The sequence below is a fragment of the Strongylocentrotus purpuratus genome, unplaced genomic scaffold, assembly GCF_000002235.5.
Source record: "Strongylocentrotus purpuratus isolate Spur 01 unplaced genomic scaffold, Spur_5.0 spur5_contig_851, whole genome shotgun sequence".
Classification (NCBI taxonomy): domain Eukaryota; kingdom Metazoa; phylum Echinodermata; class Echinoidea; order Camarodonta; family Strongylocentrotidae; genus Strongylocentrotus; species Strongylocentrotus purpuratus.
The window spans coordinates 642,694-667,125 of NW_022145559.1; the positions used below are offsets into that span (position 1 = coordinate 642,694).

Sequence of the window (24,432 nt, forward strand, 5' to 3'; positions counted from 1 at the left end):
CCCGATGGAATGTAATTTGCATAGGCAGCTCGTACAGGTGTGCGAGCTAATTCTGCCACGGAGACCAGGGCGTGGCATGAATTAGTGTGTAATTGAATCATTCTAGCTTGAACTGTCAACGAGACAACTTTTATTTACAATAACAGTGCTTGTGTCATGTAGTGTTACATGACTGTGTTTGAATAAGGTTTTCCAGAGTTTTTATGCTCGTTGAGTTTTATCTCTGGTTTTTTATCCTGGACCATGATAGGTCCGGTTTCCAGTGAAGGAAACGGTTTCCAGTGAAGGAAACGAGAAGAAATGTTTGTTAAACATTCATACTGAATAAACGGTCGGCTCTCAGTAGTCGTTGTCAGGCTATTCCACAATAATTGAAGTGTATTATTGTGTTATTTGTGTGTATTAGGAGTCAAGAGGGATGACAGACGAAATAATATGCGAGATTATAGGACAGACAATCATTTACCATGGCATCTACCGATCTTGTTGTAAATTTGTCGAAATCGATGGTAAGTTGACAAGCAGGTTGAGGGAGTTTAATAAGCCAGATCCTACTCAAGGAAGGAGGATGGTTCTGAGGGGAATTGGGTGAGGCTATGGTGTAAGAAACCCCGCTTAATAGTGATACACCAGAACCTGGATAAAATAATAAGACATACGTTAGCTTTGTATAATGACTTTTATATAGGTTTTTTATAAAAAGAATGAAACTTTTGGCATCATGCATGTGCCATCATATTATTTATTAATTTGTTTTTATCTAAACAGCATTGCTCTCTCAGTTTTATAAATGTTTTTGTTTTCTTCAAAGAGGCCATGTACAAATTGGATATAACCGATTTACATTATTACTACTTTCATTGCGTCTATCTGTTGAATGTTTCCTTAAAGCTCCTCTGCACTAGTTTGGCATGGAGGGATTATAATGCCCTGCGAGTTCACTTGCAGTTGGTTATCTCATCAAATCAGTTTTCAATTAACAAAGTAAAAGGGCATCATGGGGGATCACTGAGTACCGCTTAGGCATTGTTGGCTGTAGAGAGGGTGCAAGTAGCTATAAGTAGTGATGTGGGGTTTTAATGTAACAGTTGAGTGTCTTCAGCAAATTTTGTATCCAGATTCTTATTAATAAGGTTTGATTTATTACAAGTCGCTGGTTCAAACAACAATTCTTACTGCATAAGAAACATATTAGATCGATTTCTAGATAGGACAGAACTGAATATCCAAGGAAATAAAACTTGATTATCTGTATATTTACCTCTCGTGTCGATGTATGACGGTGTGTTTATATCTGACAGAGATTAGGAAAGGGTTAAAGGGTTCAGTTGGTATTTGATGGGTCAAACGTACTTCAAAGTAAAATTGAATTTAAACAACAACGCCAAAAATTACTTTTAAGCAACTACGTATAATTGGTATCCTTGCCATTAACGCAGTTGAACCAATAAAGCAACCATGGCGTTCGAGATTATGTTTAACCAATAGCGGACTGGGTTATGTTTAAGCAGTAGCGTATCAGATCAAGTTTAACCAATGGCGTTTCAGAATAAAGTATCCACTATCATTGCATATTACGTTTGGCCTGCCATGAATCAGATCAAACCACTGACGTAATACTATCACATCAGGTTCCCTAAATAGCAACTCAAATTATTCAAAGGTTTTACCAAGAATGTATCATTGATGTGTCACTAGGTATTATTTACTTTTACCATTTGCCTATCAGAGTATATCTACCTATTTAGCGAATGATAAACCTGATCAAATTTTACTTATAGTCTATTAATTAAACTTAAGAATACTATATCCAATTTAAGCAATTAGTTAACACATTGCGCGATCTATCAGAATAACTTTAACCAATGGCGTATTAATTGAATGCAATTCATTTTCAATTCAATTCATCTCCACTCATCATGCTCAAAGAAAGCAAAATAAAAGTACATGCACAAATAATAAATACACATATCATTGAAGACGAAAACCACAGAGCGTTAAAGTAGAGTTCAGAAACAAGTTAAGGATTTAAAAAACCTGTCCTATTTTGGGTGATTGAGAGAGAGAGAGAGAGCGAGGCAGAAAAAGGTGAGGGAGTAGAAAAATAACGTAGATGTAGAGGAAAGGAAAAAAACACTATGGTTTTAAATTCCGCAAGACAGTATAACATATACCTTGATCACACGTAGGCCTTATAATAGCACTGAATCCATGCGATGTAGGATTCTTGTGGTCATTTGATCTGAACCACATCCACACAACGTTTGAATCTATTTCAAACCATCTCGGGATGTTCGCCTGAGTTCCAGTCAAGCTCCAAATATATAATGGACCAATAACACGATAGCAATTACTGTACCTTAGGCAATATCAATAGAGAAAAACAAGAACAAAGGTTGAAAAGTAAAGATGAGGAAACAAAATTGACAGAAGAACATTGTACTTAGTTTTTCGTTTAATTTTTTAGTTTAGTTTTTTCGGATAATTTCACAGAAAACAGTGACACAAACATTAAACTACACTGCATCATCAATATGAGTATTGTGGTTTTTTTTTAAATAACTTTTCTTTCCCTCCTGTACCTGACTACCTTTTTGTCAATAACTTGATGTTTTAACGAACTGTGTGGGGTCAAGTAAAAAACAAACAAAAAAAAACAAACAAAAAAACCAACCCCACACCATTACCCCCCTCCCCCCGAGATGCTTAATACTTCAGAGGGGTGTAAAGTACGCTTTCCAGTGATACTGTGCAATGGTACGGCACTGTACCCCAAAAATGATATAACTACACTGTCATTGTGTGATTGCAGTCATGTTTCTTTTTTAGTTGAACATTATTTGTATCCCTACTGATTGTTATACATTCTTCACTATCTACCTGGAAATTAAAAAAAAAAAAATCTTTACATGATTTGTAGATGTATCGTTTCCTGATCCGATCTCTAGAATCTCTCCGGGCACCTTCGCATTGAGGGCAATAAACTCAATCCGGACAGTACAGTTCTGCGGCGTTTTGACGATCCAGGTATAGAAACCTTCAACGTCACCAAAATATGCCGACCTATATGCGAATATGTATTGAGGTGTCTTGACGATCAACGACTTGCCACGTCCCAGTTCTACCACGCGTTCTGTAACAACAAACAAATTACGTCTTCCTTAAATGGACCCACTAAGGACCGATATCAACTTTCCATTCACCAAAAAGCGGGTTGTCGCTATTGGACCAGTCCTGCCGACAGGGGGCTCATATGCAGCATATGTCAACATTCAAATCTTATTTTTTTTATAGGCAATTTTCATGCTAGATCATTCCGTTAAAGCCTCTTTAATGTGTTGGGAGCCCCAAATTCCTGAAAATTTGAAAACAAAATTTCACTTCAATTGTATCATAATGTGAAAGAGAATGTTGTTAAAGATACACTTCTGCAAAGATTCCACCCCCCACCCCCACAAAAAAAAAAAATAAAAAAATAAAAATGTGATTGAAAACAAAAGTTGATATCAAAAGGAAAACATAATTTTGGTTTTCTGTTGTACACAGAAAAAATGAAATGTTTTATTCTTTCATCAATATTCGACTTCAAACACATTTATTTTTAAACTCCAAGCAGAACTGTGTTTAAAATGATATCCTTTATCACATTATGATAGAATTTAATGGTAATGCAAAGTTTTGGGAAATTTTGAAAATTGAATGGATAGTAATTCTTTACATTTTTGATATATTTGGATGCCCCTGTGGATGTATTATAAGCGCTAAATTAAAAAAAAAAAAAAAATTAGCCCCTAAAACACTTCTAATTTCGAGAAATCAAATAATCAAAAGTTTACCGGTGCCCCCGGTAAATTTCGAATATTTTAAATAGCGCCAAAGGCCGTTCGATGGTAGCTGCGACCATGAAAATCTCAGAATATACAGTTCTGATATATAATTTCTAAACGGAAATAACAAATAGGCAAGAAACAATGTTTTAAAGCTAAAGTAATGTCTAGAGAGGGAGCTATACAACATAAAGAGTTTATTATTTAAAATTTCATCACTTTAGACTCGATTTCAACCGCGGCAACGATCATTGAATATTGTGGCGGAATAGGGGGGGGGGGGGTTAATAGATAATACAATAGAGGAAGGAAGAAGGAATATGGGAGGAAGAAGGGGGGGTAAAGAGGAAGAGGGGTGGTGGTGTTGTAATTCCCCAGTGAGAGAGAAAGGGGAGGGGGGTACTTGCATCGTTTTGCCACCAAAATCAAGTCAACATTCACAACACACTAAGCTGCCACCATCTAGTCTTTATTAAGCGCTAGATTCTCTTCTCTTTACAACTTGATGTTGTAAAGAGATAAATACCTGACCTGTTGGATCACACAATAAACGATAATTAAATGACTTAATTATTCACAAATCACAGCCTTCTCATTGGCTCATTTCGCACCTCTTTAATTCAACACAACGCACTAATGGTCAACCTTTGACCTGAACCCTGGGCTCTCGTAAACATTCGCGCTAGATTCAACTCGTGCCACGAGCAGCCTGGCTCATCTCTACACTGTTCCACACTTCAAGTAGCTTGTATTTCTTCATTTAGGTGAGTTAAAGCATCATCATGAGATCTGAATAATTCTGTCAGTACTCTGTAAGCATGATTTAATCCTAATATTCGTATCAGACTTGTACAACTCAGATTCTCTAACGATCTGCACAACACACTGCAAACATGTGACAGGGCACACTGGGTGTCCTGTACACGCAGTTAAAACACACACATTATTCGCACTCGTATCTTGGGGCACTTTCTCTCAAATCCCCTATCACATTCCTCCCGTAGGGTAGCGAGCAATCTAAAGGCACAATGACGTGGATAAGTATCTGAATAAAATCAGACGATGATTTCGTTCTCGAAGTTCTCAATTGCGCTATCTAAAGTAGATGTAAAAAATACCAATCACCATCCACACTTAACTACTGTAACTAATGTGTAACAGACATGTATTACTGTAAGAACGAATCTGTCAGCCTAAATTGCTCAAGTGAACAAATAACAAGTTACAATTTATTAATAGATTTCAACTAACAGTGAGGCTTTCGTGCCTAATTCATGTCGACGTTATTCAATTAAAGTATGTATGCAATGCAATTACTAAGTATAAGAGTTTAAATGTACATTATATACAGATATGTTGTCACTTTTGTCCGACAACAAATAATTTACCTAAATAATTACTAGCTTAAAGTATGGATAGTGTATGCGTGTTATGTTAACAGTTATAGGGACAGGTTTAAGATGTAACAATAATAGATCACTAGCAACTGAATTCTACTCCAAAGTGTACATTATCTTTCCTACTAAAACATGAGAAGTAATTCTATTCTGGGCTAAACACAACATAGCCACTTCATCTTACGGTCAATCTAGGCTGACCGCAGCCATCCAATAATCACTCCATTCCAAGTTAAAGTACAAATACTTAACTGCCTTCCTTCTTATTGCCTATAGCATAATCAACTTATAGTATTAGTAATCACCGCTCAACGGGAGTTCTACTCACTGGTCTATCCACCCCTAATCTCGACATGGCAGCTCACTCTGTCGGCATAACCATGCGATCTATAATCCTAGGGTCTTTACAACAGGTTATAGCCTCGAATTTCCAATTCCTATACCTATTGCTAACTTCCAGAATTAACTAATCAGTTTTAAACGTACTTCAATCTTAAGACATCCGGTTTGTCTAGGGATTCGTTCCTTGCTCTCTGTAATTCAGTGCTTAATAATGGATCATTATCAATAAGTGTTACTAAGATAAAATATACATGTAAGTTACAGCTCCATAAATACATAAGTTACTTATATTAATTTGTACATCATTAATTGTTGAATTGTGAATCTATTTACAAGTGACTAAATCTTATGCAAGTAATAGCGTCAGATCGTATTTACTTTATTCATAAATATGACGAATATATTTAAGGTACAACTATATAGAATACAAATATTAAATATTCAAATGTTCAATATATAAAAGTTACAACTGCTATACATGTAGATAGATATATTCTTAAACTACTAGGTACAGGTGACAGACTACGTTACTGAGGCTCTCAGCCTCCTCCTCCAGAAATTCATATTACTGGTAATGTATTAGGTCAAACAGCAGATATGGTATATAGTCTAGAGTAAAAATCGATAATAAAAGAGAAAATGTTCCAATGACCAATTAAATAATCAGTCCTCCATTGAATAATTAGCAGTAGCACTAATATTCAATATCTCACAAATAGATACAAGTTTGTACATGTATAAACATTCTTAGAACTACTTGTCACAGAAACCAGATTGGAAGTGGTTAGACCTTTAGGTATACCCGCAAAGGATCAGTTAGTCAAACTATCCAGCGACCTGAAGTACACCTAATTTCAGCGTAGCTAATGATTTATTAGCTACAAAGAGTAAAATCTCTCAACCAAAAGTAATAAATAAAGGGAATATGTTCACCACTTCCAATACTCATTTCTTAACAGTGACTGCGATATCTGAACTGACATCTCTGTAATGCAATATAATTGTAAAGACATTTTATCAAGTGTTGCATTATTCAATAAATAATTACTGGCACGGTAATATAAAATCCAAGAATTCATGTCCATTTTGTGTATTCTGTTTCAGTTCCAAGCATACATATTGATAACTATTATCTGATAAATGAATATAAATATAACAAGCATCCATATACACAGCAGTCATACTAATCATATGCACAATACCAATTTTGCTAGTTTTGGGCCATCCCATTTTGGCTAGATTTTGGCCAATCTGCTTCTGGCCTGTATTCGGCCTTAAAAACCATAAAAGTACACATTTAACTCTAAAATAAACATTCAAACATCAATTCTGGTACAAAGTCCAATAGATTGATCAACATTTGTTGTTGGTGCAATGCAAATCAGCTAATCTGCATATGAATGGCAATGGGCGGAAACGGAAGGAATAATTACCGTAAATATCGGTTCAACAAGGTTCACAGACAGATCAGGTTCACAGCTCATCTAATGCCAAAGTGTACAGCCACATCAATCAAACTCGGCTGTCACGTATATCAGCGCACTATCATGCGCGTATGCTTTAACCACGCGAATATTACATGTACGCACATGAATATTCATAAATCTTGGCAATAACTATTTCAAAGTAAGTGCGATTACATTAAATAATTTGTAACCTTTTAGAGAAATATATTGATACAAATAAAGTAAGAGCCTTATTCAGAGAGTACAGACATTCAGAATAATGGTAAGTCAGCCTGACAGTATAACTCAGCAATTTAACAAGTGAAATAGACAAAAATATATGAAACGATCGAAAAATCAGTCCCACATATATATTTTGGTGTTTCAAGTCAGTTTTATAAAAATGAACAAGTTAGATTTTACACTGAGCGTCACACTACCTCCCTTCTCGTAAAATCGCTGTCCCCAGCCACTAAAAAAAATAAGAATAAAATAAAAATAAAAATACAACCACTCATTTCTTATCATACATGTACCATACTTTATCATGGTAGTGTATTTACAGTACATACAGGTCTATGTGTATTCTTTTTTTCTTCTGTTAAATACAGCATAAATGTAGGCCTAAACAGTAGAAGTAGTAGCAGTAGTAGTAGTAAAAGTAATAGTAGTAGTAGTAGAAGTATAGTAGAAGTAGTTATAATATTAGTACCAGTATTAGTGGTAGTTTTTGTAGTAGTAGTAATAGTAAAATGAATTGTAGTCGTAGTTGTCGTAGTACTAATAATAGCAGTAAAGTAGTAGCAGCAGCAATAGTGGTAGTATTTGTAGTAGTATTAGTAGTAGTAGTAGTAGGAGGAGTAGGATGATGAGGAGCACAAGGAGTAGTAGTAGTTGTAGTAGTAGTAGTAGTAGTAGTAGTAGAAAGGCTTGTTCTGAGGAACATATAATACTCTTTACCTGCTCGACCTCTAAAGTTTGAAAAGCTTTGAATAAACCGAAGCAGTATCAAATGAAATGAAAGATCTTACCTGTTTGACTTCCGGCAATCGCAGCCTTGGTTCCAGACGTTAGTCCTAATTGAAATAGAACAACATATTATTTTCCTTTATCAAAATGACTAATGAGATGGCTCATTTGCGCAATGGCTCAGTGATAGAACAATGGTTAGGAATTAAAATCGTCTGCCCTCCGGTTGCTTAATTACAAACATAGACAATCATGCTTTCTTAGCAGTCAGGTAAAACAAACCAATTTAATCATTCTCTCTGCTGGCACGGGAAGCGATTCCTGACATACTGCTAAAGTGCTGAATGTATGTATATATATATATATATATATCGGTGGGGTGACAAAACCTCGTATCTCAAAAATCATGAATTTTCAGGAGAGCGTAAAAACATTTCCTGTCTCAACAGATTTAGTGCTGTGACAACGTCCTTTGTGTGGAATTTGTGAAAAACCGAGACAGGAGGCGTTCCATGGATTTATCAGGTGGTGTCGTAGGCCATTAGGTACACAATTATGCAAAAAAAATCAAAATCTCAAAAAATTGAGATACGAGGTTTTGTCACCCCACCGACGTTTGCATTGAGAGAGTCGGCCTCGTAAGATTGAATAATGCTTACAGAAATTAAAAACAAACATTTCACATTTCGAAATAGATGTTTCCGATCTGTTTCTCCCAAAAGAATAGAGATAAATGTATCATTAAAAGAGGATCAATTTTACAGCAAATTTTGTTTACACTAATAATTCAGTTCTAGTTTCAGTTTAGTTTAGTTTTTCACATTTCTCACGGGTATATTTAACATTTTGCAGTGATTTTACAAAGTAAATGGTAAAAGTAAACGTGGATTTTATTAACAGAGACACAAACAAGACAATGAGTACTTCATATCAATTTTTTTGAAGGCATTAACTTGAAAGACTAAACTAAAAAGAAGAGTGGGGTATGGAGGGGCTTATAGTGTTCCCCTTGTTAACGATAGGAGATGTAAATTCCATGACCAATTACCGTCTAATATTTATACTGCCAGCTGTCAGTAAACTTATAGAAAGAATTATTCACAAGCAGCCTTGTGACTTTTTAACACACCAGTTTACAGTTGTATCCTGCGCAGACATGGGCGCCATTTAAAATGGCGAGTAAATAAAGCCAATGACCTAGAGGTCATGGATTTATGCGTAAATTAAGATTGCGCCCATGCAAATTATGATGATATCACTGCCTGCGCGCTGCGTTGTGCGCGCACATCATCTTGATATCTAGACAGGTGGACAGGTGGACGTATTTTGTTGAGCTCTCCGATAAATTGCCTTATTTGCAGACATTTTACATTTTCACGCGAACTCCTATACTTCGCTGGATGGCGTACGTGATGGTGATTATTTTCTGAAAATTTTCTCGTGAAATCAATAATTTTTCATCTCAATTTTGGAGAATTTTGTGACTTTCGTTTCGTTTTTCGGTCAATAAGAACTTTTGAATATCAACAAGATATAGACCCTACGCGTATCTACTTAATTTTCATAACAATAAAAAAATACATTCCGTTAACAACCATCACTTTCATCTGCTTATCTTACTTTACGCGTCCTCATCACATCTTTGGTTGCAACGCTTCATCATTCGCGCATCTCTATTATTACGTCATAGCTTAGACACCTGTTAATTTGTTATGGCGAGTAACTTACTAGACGATGAAGTGTCTATGAAATCTACTGTTAAGGACTCCGTCTCGAAAGCTGTTAGTTATGCCTTGGTTGCTGGTGCTAGCACAAAGAAGAGGCCGCAGTCTTCGACAACGCCCAGGACACCGGGACCGAAGCTCAACAACGATCTCGTCGCAGATCTAGTGCGTCAGGTTGTTGAGGTTCTGCAACCAATCATCATCAAGACCGTGGCGACTGCTGTAACTGCAGCCATGGATTCTGTGATGGAAGGCTTGAGGAAATTGACTCCTCCTCCTCCTCCTCCTCCTCCTACTCCGTCTGCAGCAGCATCCGCCCAGACCAACGTTCTAAGGTTTGAGGTGGACCGTCTGGAGCAATACAGTCGTCGGGAAAACATCAAGATTTATGGCCTGCCTGTGATAACTGGGGAGAACACGTCCGATGTGGTGGTGAAGCTGGGGAGGGAAATTGGTGTGGAGGTGACGAGAGATGACATCAGCGTCTCTCACCGTCTACCTGGAGGACGATCTGGTAAGCCGGCGCCAATCTTGGCCAAGTTCGTTCGCAGAGAGAAGAGGACGGAGTTCATGAAGAAGAAGCGACGACTGAGGGAGACGAAGCGGGATGTCTTCATCGCAGAAGATCTGACTTCGCTCCGTGCCAAGATGCTCAGGAAGGTAAAAGAAGACCGTGAAAGTATCGAGAAAGTCTGGACCATCGATGGCAGAATCTTTTGCCTACTGAATGGCGGCACGAAGGTAATCATCGACACGCCTGATGACCTCCTGAAGATCGGGTGGTCCGAGGACCGTCTTCGTTCTTCAGGTCTTTTCTTGATGGGGTAGGGATACGTCGGCCCGGTGAATGTGACGAAGCACGCTAATTTTTTAAGTTTAAACGTTTGCGGGTTAAGAAAAAAATTAAATGATGGAATATTGGAACAGTACATTAAGGATTTTCATATTGTATGTTTGAGTGAAACTAAAGTTGACGATATTAATGAACCTTTTTTACCTGATGGCTTCAAATACCTCTTTAAAGACAAACAAAGTCAAAGCAACTTTCCGTTTGGTGGCGTTCATGGACTTGGTGTTCTACTACGAAAAGAAATATTCAATTTTGTGTCAATTATTAAACAGGCTAAATCTGAAACAGTATTTTGGTTAAAGATCGGCGAGAAGGCATTTGGATTTCCGTTTATACTTGGTGCTGTTTACATTCCTCCTGAAAATTATAAATATTTTAACGAGTCTATGTTTGATGACATTGCTTATGATCTTCTCATGTTAAAAAATGTACATAACATGCCATTTTGTCTTCTTGGAGATTTTAATGCAAGAACAGGTGTTGAAAATGAAATCTCTGGTTATTCTGAGGATTGCGCCAACAGTCATTATGTGAACGATTTTGATAACGATTATATAAACACTGATAATTTCCAGACTTATAACATAAGGTTGAGAAGATGTAACAGCGACGCTGTTATTAATAACCACGGAAAAAGATTTCTTGAACTATGTAGACATTTTAAACTGATTATTGCAAACGGTCGTGTAGGCGTGGATAAACAAGGTGATTTTACATGTGCTAACACAAGTACCATTGATTATTGTGCCGCATCGCTCGAATTATTCCATGTCCTTAATCATTTTGCGGTTGATGTATTTGACCCTTTTTTGTCTGACAAACATAATCCCATTGTATTAAGATTGAATAGCGAAAGCAGTTATGAAAAATGTAAAAGTGAAGGAAAAGTGAAAAAAGTTTCGGGATCAACGACGAAAATTAAATGGAGTGTAGATTCTGCTAAAGATTTTGTTGATAACATCGATCAAAGTCTAGTTGAAAATATACATCATGCTGTTGATCGTTTGGAGGGTCACGACATTCAGATTGATCAGGAATCGATCGATAATGTAGCTTGTTTATTAAAAAATATTTACCTTACGGCGGCCAAAAAAAGTGGAATGGTAAAAACCTATGGAAATTATAAACCTTGTAAATCTGGTCGAAAGCGGAAACCATGGTTTGATGCAAACTGTGCTCGGTTAAGGGCTCAGTATTTTCATCTTAAAAATCTTAGGAAGACTGATAAATCTGATAGTATTGAAAAGGAATACACCAAAGTTAAGAAAATGTATAAAAAAGCTATTCGTTCAGCTCAAAGCAACTTTGATATAAAAATCCACAGTGAATTAAGAAATCTTAAAATCAATCAACCACAAGCATATTGGAAAATTATTAATTCAGCTAACGGTTTAAATAATGAAAAAAACCCAATTGAAATTCATTCTCTTGAACAACACTTTCGTGGTCTGAGCCAAAATCAAAGAGATAATGCAGATATATTAGAACCTGACCAAATTCTTTCGAGCAATCAATGTATCAATCGTTCTATAAGCAGGGAAGAAGTAACACGTCAAATAAATAGACTGAAAAACGGTAAGGCACATGGCGATGATTTAGTTCTAAATGAATTTTTGAAGTGTAGCACAAAGTCTGTTTTATCAGTAATCATTAGGTTATTTAACATTGTATTAGAAAGTGGAATTGTACCATCTGAATGGACAATAGGGTTAATTCACCCTCTTTATAAGAAGAAAGGAAATCCTAATGATCCGAACAACTATAGAGGAATAACATTGCTTAGTTGTCTTGGCAAGCTGTTTACAGCAGTCTTAAATGAGCGACTTACGTCTTATCTCGAAGATAATGAATTGCTAGGTGATGAACAGGCTGGTTTTCGAAATGGTCATTCAACGCTTGATCACATTTTTGTTCTTCATTCAGTGATCGATTTATATCTCTCTTCAAAAGAGAGGGTTTATTGTGCATTTATTGACTACAAGAAGGCATTTGATTTGGTTGACAGGAGTTCTCTTTGGAATAAATTACTTAAGAATAATCTTGATGGAAAGTTTTTCAATGTAATTAAGCATATGTATGCTCAGGCTAAGTCATGTGTAATTTCTGGTACAGAAAAGTCTTCTTCATTTGATTGTAACATTGGTGTGCGACAAGGAGAAAATTTGTCTCCGATGCTATTTGCACTTTTTTTAAATGACTTCAAACAATTCATTTGTGAAAAGTTTGGAGGCATAAATATTCTTCCTGACAAGATTGATGCAGCTGCGTATCAAAAAGGTATAGATGTATATCTCAGGCTTTTTACATTACTGTATGCAGACGATACAATAGTTCTTGCAAAAACTGAAAGTGAACTTCAGCTTGCTCTTGATGCAGTATCTGATTACTGTAAAAAATGGTTTCTTCAAGTTAACACAGCTAAAACCAAAGTTGTTGTATTTTCTCGTGGTAAAGTTCGAAAAATTCCTATATTTAAATTTGATCATGATATTGTAGAAGTTGTTGATGAATACGTCTATCTTGGAACTACTTTTAACTACAACAACAAATTTCGTAAAGCTCAAATTAAGCAAATTAATCAAGCTAGACGAGCAATGTATAGTCTATTATCTAAAACTTATCAACTGCACTTACCTATTGATATCCTCTTGGAATTATTTGATCAACTTGTGTTGCCCATTCTGCTCTATGGAAGTGAGATATGGGGATTTGAAGTGCTACATGATCTTGAAATTTTCCACATGAAATTTTGTAAGCAAGCCCTTTCTGTCAACAAAACAACTGCAAATTGTATGGTACTTGGTGAAATGGGGAGGCTTAAACTTGAGAAATATATCGAAAGCAGAATGATAAACTTCTGGTGTAGGATTGTACATAGTGGACAGGATAAATTTTCTGGTAAGGTGTATATTATCTTAAAATTACTCTTTGAGAAGAATATATATCAGGCACCTTGGTTAAAAAAAATCAAGCTGACTCTGGACAATATGGGGATGTCTAATTTATGGGAAATTTGTGAAAATACTAGCTATGAGTGGGTCAAACGAACTGTGGAACGTCGATTGAGAGATTCTCATGCTCAGTATTGGTCTGCTTGTATGTATGATAATTCGCATTGTGTTAACTATCGAATCTTCAAACATTCTTTATGTTTAGAAAGATACTTAATCGATCTCATTAAAAGAGATCGGACAATATTAAGTCGTTTTCGCTGTGGCAATCATTACCTGCCGATTGTAGCTGGTAGATATTCAAATACTCCAAGGGAAATGAGGCTATGTACGCTGTGCAATTTGCAATCGCTTGGGGATGAGTTTCATTACTTGTTTGTATGCCCTACCTTTCGTTCAGAAAGAAAATTGTTCATCGATAAATATTTCATTGAAAGACCAAATACACTGAAAATGGATCAGCTTTTTAACTCCAATAATGTACAAACACGTTTAAACTTAGTAAAATTCTGTCGAAAAATAATGCTTCGTTTTCATTAATTTAAGTATGTGCAAAAACATGTTATGAGTTCAATATTAACTTTATGTTTCTCTTTTTTTGTCTTATATCAATTTATTAAATTGATATCAAGAATATTTTCAGTAATTCATTAATTCAGATATCAATTTACTGGTGCCAGTAAATTTCTTTTTCAATTGCTTCCATTAATTTCGTCATTAATTATCGTTTTAATTAATATTATCGTTTTGTTTTTGATTATTATTATTATTATCATCATCAATATTGTTATCATTATCATCATAATTTTTCTCACTATTGTCGATAGTGTTATTTTGTATGGATTAACATTAATTCTATTTGTATTGTATATTTCACAGTGTTTAATTGACAAATTCAAACTGATTGTAAACTTCTCCAATACCCCAATGTGGGTGACATGAGAATAAATTGTCATTGTCATTGTCATTGTCATCATTTGCATGGGCGCAATCTTAATTTACGCATAAATACCACTGACCTCTAGGTCATTGGCTTTGTTTACTCGCCAATTAAAATGGCGCACACAACTGTAAACTGGTGTATTCTTGAAGATGTATTAAGTTCAGTTTGAGTTCAGACACCGTCACTCGACAGCCTCAGCACTTGGTGCATTAACTGAGTCATGGCTGCATGCCATCGACGCTCGATTAATAGTCGGTTCTCTCTTTATAGATCTAAGGCGAGCGTTTGATACAGTAGACACGTCAATAATGTTATGTAAACTACAGGATATAGGATTGTCCAATAATGAATCGTCTTGGTTCAACTCATACTTAGCAAATAGGAAACAACATGTTGTATAGGCAATCACATTCGAATCCACTTTCTATTAAACCAAGGTGTGCCTCAAGGGTCAATATTAGGGCCCTGTTATTGTTACCGATCCAGAACAATTGGGTTACTGGACCGGGGCGGCGATCCCGGGTGGGGGGGGGGGGGGGGAGGGGGCGGAGGACACGTCCCCCCTCAAATTTTTTTTAGGGGGGGGGGGGGGTCGTCCCCCCTCAAAATTTGAAAAATTGCCAAAAAGAATGTATAGCAAATACTGATTAAAGACTGCTACACACTTTTAGGCTCTGGAGGGCCCAAGAGTGCAGCAAATAATAACGCAAACATCTTCTAAATACCGAGAAAATTGAAGTGTGAAAAAAGTATATTGCTTGTTGTTATACTATAGTTTTGCTAAGAAATGTGATTTTTTAATACAACAAAACTTGTGAGGGGGTAGTCACTTCCGTCACCTTCATCCCTCTCATTCACTATGCTCCCTCACACGTGCGTACTGATGGGTGGGGGGGGGGGGGGCTTTGGGGGCAGTTCCCCGAAATGAAAATCCAGCGTGGTTTATTTCTAATTCGATACCAGTGATTTACAAATGTTGTTGAAATGGCATGATTTTTCCCTGAGCCTTCGGGGGCTCTGCCCCCTGGATCCTAGAAAGGGCCCTAAGGCGCCCCCTGGATGCTCGTCTGATCGTAATATAATTCATACAACCCTAAGCTTCTTCTTCCTGCCAGGTCACATATAAGGTATGAAAAATGCTCTTCTGACCGTAATTAAATGCCCAAAACCGCTGACCTTCATGAGGCTCCGCCCTTTGACACCGCCGGGGCTTTGCCCCTGGACCCCACGCCAATTTACGCTCCACTTTGCTTTGCTTTGCTCTTCCTGATCGTTAATACTTAACCCCCCCCCCCACTTTGAAAAACGTTCCGAGGGCCTGCGTAACATTAAAGAGTGATGGTGATGCGGATTTTTTTCTGCCCCCCCAGCAATGTTTTTGCTCATTACGCCACTGCTCCCTCGTCCCTCGCATTCCCCCCCCCCCCCCACCCGGTCATGAAAAGAATTCGCCGCCCCTGCTGGACCAGATCTATTGTTCTGGCTTGTTGGGTTTCGGGTGTGGTCGGTGGGTGCTAATGCGTGCTTTCACGCGCATTTTGTATTTTTGAAGTTGTACAAAAAAGAATGAAATTACAAAATTGTTGTGTTAGTTTGTTCAACTTATTACACATTTAACAATTTGTAAGAAATCATTGAAAGGGACAGCAAACATTTGCTGAGATACCATTTTCTGATGTAGGAATTCTAAATCCTGATATTTCATGCGCTTTTTTAATCTCATAACCTGGTCAACAGTTGCGAAGTAGCGCTTAACTTTCCGGTGGCTTGGAGCATGGGGTTGAAGGAAAGCGATCACTTTTATTGAGCCTACCTGTGCGGGTACCTTTCTTGTTGTATATAATTATAGTGTACTTTCCAATTTGTCTAATGACTGGAGTAGTCTAAAATGCTTGATATCTTCACTAGCTTGTACACACCCCCTCTCTCTCTCTCCCCCTCTCTTTCTCTCTCTCTCTCTCTCTCTCTTGTTCAATCTCTCTCCCTCCCTCTCTTTCTCCCTGGCACTCTTTCTCATAGTTGATATAGAAGTCTTACCTGCCACCATGATGACTATTGCCCATAGCATGATGATAGAGATCCGCTTCACCAGACGGTTCAGTCTGTCCATGGTCAATGAGTTTCTCAATCACAATATCATACAAACCTCCTCCAGATACGACTCCTAAACTATTAGCCTCAGCTTCGAGCTCCGTTACTTATCGCTCTCATGAATGTGCTATTATGCAAGCTTATATAACCATTACAAATTTCGCCAACATTATTGTGAGGGCAAATAAAGAGATTCTCTCTTGGCACTGAAATTAATTATTACAATCCAGTAAGTTATGTTTAGTTAAACTAGATTTGTTAACCCTCTTAGTGATGGTGGCGAGTTAGGGGGAAGGGGGGGGGGGTGTATACGTCATAATGTAATATTCCTTTTCGAGTCATGATTGGTCAATTCTTCGTAAAAGACAAAATACATTGTATATGTGTACTGTGAGGGAGAGTGGCCCAGTTTCCGGAGATCGGGGCTGACGTATTCTCTTTCCCATATACGTTGCATAAAAAAAAAAAACATTTAAAAAAAAAGATTGGAAGTCAGCCAGGTTTAACTAAATACAATGAAGAAGGCTATTATTTTCAACGTTTGCCCATTTTTGTTACCGTTTTATTTTTGTCACATCTTTAAATATCAAAACAACGGGGTTCATAATTATGAACGGTATAAGCGTTATGAAATCAACGAAGAAAACAAAAATTGAAAAACAAGACGAATCAATTAGTAAAGATTTAATGATAGAAACCTCGAAATAAATGTCTCTTATGTAACCTCAATTCCGGGAGACATAACATCCGGAGGATTCAGTTCAGTGTGTGAACGGATAGCTGGCTCATGAGCACCTTGACACTCTGCTCTAATTACATTTTGCAATAACCGATTGGATTCCACCATGTCCAGGGGTATTTTGAATACTGGTCAATATGCAGTGTAATGTGAAGAATATGATAAAAGACTATAAAGGTCTAACATGACAAAATAACTGACCATCTAAAACTTCCTACACTACACAGTGATGCAAATAGAATAACAGATTACCTCAATGGACAAACTATTATAGTTATGAATAAACTCGAAGACAATTCCCTCTTCCTGATAGTCATCAGATGAACAGAACGGGGGGGGGGGGGGCTACAACTAACAATATCCACACTCGTTTCGTGGCAGAGTCAGCGGGGCGTCTTTCAAAGTGGGGACACACCGGTACTATAAAGCATGTATTGCTTTCTTAGCTGTCAGGTGAAATAACCACCACTATCATAAAACAGGGCACTTTCTGGGGAAAAAGGGCGAACCTAGAACGGGTCAACTCAAAGCGTAAAATTACAATGTTTATACATTGTATATACCCCTACAATGTAATGAATACATTATCTGGGGATGATTATCGTTTCAGCACCAACCCTTGCTGATGCGTTCACTGGACCGACTGGCTCCAGGAGACTGACATTGTCTTACTTGTATCTCTCCCTATGAATTTCTGTGATTTTACTCTTCTTTTTATCTGCTTAGTTTATGTATTTCCCTGTTTCACCTTCTGTTATTTCCTTATTTCTTGTATTTGCTTGTTTGGTCCTCTTCTCAGATTCGTGAAGTTCACCATTTAAAAAGAAATATCACTTTACTCCTAGTTCTTCTTATGTATGACTTTATTTCAGTTCTTATGGTTTGTTTGTCTCGTAGACCTTATAAATATGCTGGTATCAAAGGCTGTTGGTTTACTGAGATACCCCACCACCGATACATCACACAATGAATTATGGCTATATATATATATACGTTTCACGCATATCGATTTGTTATATTTTTTATCAAGCCTTTGTCGTGAGGAGGCGCTACATATACTGAACTGAAAGACAAGGAATGGAATAGGTTTACTAAAATATTAAAATTGTGTGCATACCTTTTATACAAAGGAAACTTGCCCAAGACTTGCTTGACATAACAACAAGTAACGTATGCAAACTGAATTCTAAGTATGATATTTTATTCATTAATAACAGGTCAGTGGAGTAACTCGTCAATATAGGTACCCAAGAAATGAATCTCCATAAAGTTGAAATGTTAGAAAACCGGTATATTGATTTGGAGACTTTGCTAACTAGGTTCGAGATGGGCAATTTATGGTGAATGCTTTGTTTGGAAAGCACAAACAGAAGAATAAACGTCATGATGTAACAGAGGAAACCAATTAAGTTGGCCATGGACCCTCACGGGACAATGAAATGTTCTTTTTTTTTGGCAAAGATGAGGCTCGTATGATTCAAAACAGGGAAACTTCCATTTGATATTCCTGAACCAAAATATTGTTGTAAAACACTGTTCTATATGATAAAAATAGTATTACAATTAACGTGTAAAACCTTTCCAAGGATTATATTCACTCCCTTCTATACTCTACCTCACTCTTTCTCTCCCTCTCCCTCTCTCTCTCTCTCTCTCTCCCTCTCGCTCTCCCCCTCTCTCTCTCTTTCCTGTCTCTCTCTCTCTATCGATCTGGCTCCCGATCATTTCTCAAAGTTCTTTCTTTCTCAAATTTCGCACTAGATGGAACTGTTAGAGCCATTATATAGGCCTACCTGAAAACTGTCGTGTATCTGTTCATATATTTTATTCTGAGTTCAATAAGTCCTTTCCTTTTATACCTATAATGACTTGCAAAACATTAAGACAATGATATCATTTTTTTTCTTCAGTATAAAGCCTTTATTATGGTCTCGTATTATTTTCATAAACATCTTATTATCAGTAGTCTAAAGTATGTTGACATATAACATGTTAATGCATTATAATGTCGGATAATCTCGTTTTTCATGTGATAGAAATCTAATAGGGCCTACAAGTGACGAATCAAGCTTGTACTGTATATACATGTACACTCAAGTCAGGAGTATATGTGTTAGGGGGGGCAGTGCACGGTGAACCCCTCCCCGATTCATTTCACTATCTATGTTGTTAGATAGATTAGAGGTAAAGAAGATGAACCCGTACAGTGCTTTCCTATAGAGCAATCACTCTCGTTCTTTATCGCACTTAATGCTTGCAATTTTCAGTTCATTATCAGATCCGATAAACCAACAATGTAAGCATTGGACGATGAGACAATTAGAAGCCAAAGAAAGGATCGGCTTGGTGGAAGAGACATTCCTCGGGGGAGTTAGGAGGTAAGATATCGCTGCCAGGTCCCTCAAATCCATTTGCTCCAGCTCCCATACAGACAACCAACGTAGAGGGCACACCACCAATGCATCTATAAAGAAAAAAGATTTATAATAAATAATGGTAGCAGGTGTCATTCCCTATTCAGACTCATTTTAATAACCGATTGTGATGGACGCCATTAATTTAGATATCAGCCCTTTTATGGATCGACCTATGTATAAGCCTATAAAGAGCATTGCAGTGGTCTTTGAAAGTTCTACAGTGTCTCTCGGGCACCACTGTCTGGTTACCATGGCAACTATTATTACAACAAACTTATGGAACTATGAAGTATCAAAAGTACATCTTTGTAATATGAAAATGATGCGAGTGACATGGCAGTCTTTCAAGGCAGATAATTAATAAGTTACACATTACCAACGACAGCTACTATCAACGCTCCAATAAGGCGACAATTTTTTTTTTTTTAAATAGGTCACTACACTATTGGCGCTATCAGTATTGTAATTTAGATGTACTTGGAAAAAAGTCTCAAAAAGATGAAGTGAACCCGATGATAAATATTGGAGGGAGATTAATGATGTCATTTAATGGAAGTCCAAGAATCACTGGATCATTATGTCTCAACAAACTGTTCTCATTTATGTCTCTGACTCTGTCAAGTGACATCTTAAACTGCAAAAGTGGCAAAATTGTCGATGGTAACTGTTTGTACAATGCAAACATTGTACCCTAGACAATGAATGACAAAAATAGAGACAAATGAGAATATAAAACGTACCTGCAATAGTCGTCTCGCCCATCATTGTCCTCGTCTTTCATGTACCATGTATTGGAATAACCTGGATCAAACCAATCTTCTGAAGGGTTGGGTGAAGTTTAAGCTAGTAAATCATCTTCTTCAGATCCAGTGAGAAGACATGAAAGGAATGGCTTTCCATCGGTACGCACGACCCTATACAAGGAGATTGAGTAAACATAACTTTCTGCACACGGCCCTAAATGATGATTAAGTTTAATAACCTAAGTAAACAAGACCCTACATGGATTTTTCATACAAGAAATTGTTGCCTACTTCTACGCATACTTGTGTTTCAATGAGGGAGATATAATGGGGTGATGGTGTAATACAAGCAAGTGAGTGTCATTTTATGTAATGCTGATATCGAAGCTTAGAAAATCATGTAGATCTTTTATCAAAATCAAATCAAAATGTTTGAATACAATTAGATCTGGATTGACAAAGCCACAGTCAATTGCAAGAACCCTGTAGTGCAACCGGCTAATACAAGTGAAAGGGGCGAGACAAAATGGTGATCACTGACGGTGACTTACCTGCAGAAATCGTTGGGGTGCCCTGGCCCTGTACATCAACCCATTCACGGAACATCTGCACCATTCCCCGGTCTGTGATGGCGTAGGAGCGGCGGAGAAGCTCACCCGTTGTACCATTCGTTACATTCTGCTGTATGGGAACTACTGCAGATGGTGTAGATGAGACCGGTGTTGTAGCCCTGAAGGTAGTTGTCTGAGGCACTGGCGTACTGGTGGGGGGGGGGGGGGGGCGCCAGCCCCCCCCCCCCCCCCCGAAATAAAATTGAACCATGACTTATTTTGAATTCCATATACAAGTGATGTATAAATGTTCGTGATATCACATGATTTTCAACAAAATGCGCATTTCTCAATTTCTGTTGCGAACTGGCACATTCCCAAATGGCCAGGGGGTGCAAATATTTTTTTAAAGTCACTAAGGGGCCGTGCCCCTAACAGTAACACTATTAAAAAAAAAATCCTTTCCAGAGGCAACTGTGTCAAGCACTGCCGGGCGTTCCATACTCACATCATGTAACACTGCACATGTACCGTTAGGGGGGCCCATTGGGGAAATTGAATTTAGACAAGATTAAGAGTCGAGAACGTTACAACGAATCGTGTTCCTTCTTTAATAATTTATTGAAGTGTCAAAGCTTCCGCGCTTTGCGCGGGAAGGGGGGGGGGGGGTTAAACTAAATTCAGACAAGAACACGATAAAACGAATCGTCTTCTTTTTCTGATAATTAAATGAAACGTGAAAGCTTCCGCGCTTCGTGCGGGATGGCGAATATGAATTAAGACAAGCATAAAGAGTAATAGTTTAATAAAACGTCAGAGTTTCCGTGCTTCGCGCGAGATGGGCGAAAATGAATTCCGACAAGAATTAAAAGTCGGAACCGGTACAATGAATTGTCTTCTTTCTCTAATAATTTGATGAAGCGTCAAAGCCTCCGCGCTTCACGCGGGAGGGGGGGGGGGGAGGGAATGAATTCAGACAAGAACACTATACAACGAATCGTCTTCTTTCACTAATAATTTATTGAAACGTCAAGACTGCCGCGCTTCGGGCGGGAGGGGGGGGGGGGAACTGGATCCAAACAAGAATTAAGAGTCGAGAACGGTACAACGGATCGTCTTCTTTCTCTAATAATTGAATGAAGTGTCGAAGTTTCCGCGCTTTGCGCGGGAGGGGGGAGACTGAAAAATAACTTAGTTCCTGGCCCCGGGTTTATAGGGTTAAATTTGTAGACATTTGGACATTAGCATTAATATATTTGTCGGTAATTGGTTGCTCGTTTTGTCGGTAATCGGTGGCATCTACACCCTTCCCACTCCCTCACTGCCCACTGACAAAGATCTAGCGACGCCCCTGATAACGACACAGGTTATAAACTCGAGAAAATGTTTGCAAGTACTACTGATGAAGTACCGGACCACCGTCTTTGTGCATTGTGCGGCATCAAAGCATATACAACGTCTAAAGACGTGACAGATCACTTTTCTCTAACTTCTAATTAATCAGAAGGCCTCGATTTTTTTCCAGGAAGTGCCGGTGGACATCAATGCGCCAAATGTGTTTCTCAAATTGCAAAAGATTCCTACTCTTGGAAAAGGTAGGAGAAAGCAATTTTACGTCATATTACTCCAGGAAGTGTCTGAAAATGCGTCTAATTTGGTTCTAAAATTGCAAATGCAAATTGCGTCTTACTCTGGGATTGGGCCAGAACCCCCTCCAAGAGCCACCCCCGCTTGGTCGCTCCGCTCCCTCTTCGCTCTCCGCTAAAGCCTCGTTCTGTCGCTTCATCGTTTTACATTTATTTAACCCCATGCCATCTTGTGCCCCCCCGGTAAGAAATTCCTTGATCCGCCACTGATGCCAATACCCCTTGAGCTTCAGGAGCTCCGCCCCTTGGCCCCCGCCGGGGTCTTTGCCCCTAGACCCCACTTTGCGAAACGTTCAGCGGGGCCTGCATGTTAGAGTGGGGTGCTGCGATTTTTTTTTGTCAGCCCCCTCAAACGTTTTTGCTCATTACGCCACTGGTCTGAGGGGTAGAGGTTCCCTCGTTTGGCTGCCCGGGGGTCATAGTCGTTGAAACACCTAGAAGAGAATGATAAAACACGTGAGTTCTCGATTAGTTCTGGAAGAGTTCATTGACCGATGACGCCCTTCTGCCTAATGCACACGAGACAGGCAGGCGACATTGTTATATCATATAGGCCTAGGTCAGCATCAACAATTGGTTAGAATTTTGACGCGCTATAAAAGGTTACAACGGACATAAAGGCCCGAATTCACAAATCAAGGTTTGAGCTCAAACCTCCTTTTGTTTCGCCAAACCTCCTTTTGTTCTTTACAAACCAGGTTTGTAAAAAACGCGTAAAACGCGTCATATGACGTACGAAAACCAAGGTTTGTCGACAAACCTCCTTTGTGAATTCGGGCCAAAGTGAAGGTAAAATGAAAAGCGTAAACAATACTTCGAACTAGTGGGGGTATGTACTAATGGGGCTTTCACACATACACTCCGGGGCCCGTACGGCGAGTCAAAACAGACATTTTGGGAATTTTCGGCCGAGGTCCGGCCGGTTGCCGTAAAGTTCCTACGGGCGCCGGGACAGTATTTTAAGCCGTACGGGCGCCGTGGTGCTGAGTTGGCTGCTCCCAATTCTCCCGGCGTTTTTTATCTGACCGTTAGGCCGTAGAAAGTCCGTAAAGGGCCAGTAGGGCACCTTACGGGTCCCATGCGGGCTCCGCACGTTGCCCGGACGGGCCCCTCACGATTTTGGGGGTCAATTCTCATGAAAAATCTTTACGGGCGCCTTGCGGTGCTCAAGGGTTCAGTACGTGTACGCTACGGCGCCCTCACGGCCCCTCAAGAGCCCCGGATGTTATGCACAACAACAGGCGTCTGCCGTCCGAGGGCAATTTAAAATGAATATTGCCCGTGCGGGTCCCTCACGGCGGCATCTCGAAATGTACAACGCACTTTTAAATACAGGAGGTGCGGATACCAGAGGACACATACGTTTCGACGTTTAAAAATGTGACAAAATTAAAATGATAACAACAGTTAGCAAACCTCCAAGATTATAGCCTTCCTCGATGTATTAGCTAAACGTTGTTGACTTCCATTTTTCTTCTTCTTCTAATGCAACTTATATGTTAAATAGAATACGTCAGCCCCCCCCCCCCCCCTTCCCGGAAACTTGGCCATTACCCCCTTATAGTACATGTATGCGATGTATTCTGTCTTTTACCAAAGATATACCAGCTAGAATTGACCGATCATGACTCGACAATGAATAATAAATTATAACGTAAACACCACCACAAATACTTAAATAGGTTGAAGTAAACATATTTTTTGGATTACTAGATTATAGTCCTTTAAGTCAGTGCCAAAAGAGAATCTATTTATTCGCCCTCACAATAATTTTGGCGGGATTTGAGATGGTCACAT

The 24,432-nt window shown here is 38.4% G+C and overlaps 1 protein-coding gene and 2 long non-coding RNA genes across 3 annotated transcripts; all 3 read right to left on the reverse strand.

The window, feature by feature from the left end:
* Positions 1-472: 472 nt before the first annotated feature.
* LOC115928052 lies at positions 473-2,315 on the reverse strand. The gene is made up of 3 exons (XR_004065842.1): positions 2,175-2,315; positions 1,262-1,294; positions 473-636 (listed from the first exon to the last, which is right to left on the reverse strand). It is a non-coding gene; the product is annotated as an uncharacterized LOC115928052 (long non-coding RNA).
* Positions 2,316-2,350: 35 nt separating this feature from the next.
* Positions 2,351-16,583, reverse strand: LOC115927973. Its single transcript, XM_030994404.1, has 4 exons — positions 16,486-16,583; positions 8,043-8,087; positions 2,910-3,133; positions 2,351-2,359 (listed from the first exon to the last, which is right to left on the reverse strand). The coding sequence occupies exons 1-4, from the start codon at positions 16,556-16,558 to the stop codon at positions 2,351-2,353; spliced, it is 351 nt and encodes a 116-aa protein (XP_030850264.1). The 5' UTR covers positions 16,559-16,583.
* Positions 16,584-19,175: 2,592 nt separating this feature from the next.
* On the reverse strand, positions 19,176-21,183 carry LOC582548. Its single transcript, XR_143713.3, has 3 exons — positions 20,990-21,183; positions 20,436-20,609; positions 19,176-19,742 (listed from the first exon to the last, which is right to left on the reverse strand). It is a non-coding gene; the product is annotated as an uncharacterized LOC582548 (long non-coding RNA).
* Positions 21,184-24,432: the final 3,249 nt, after the last annotated feature.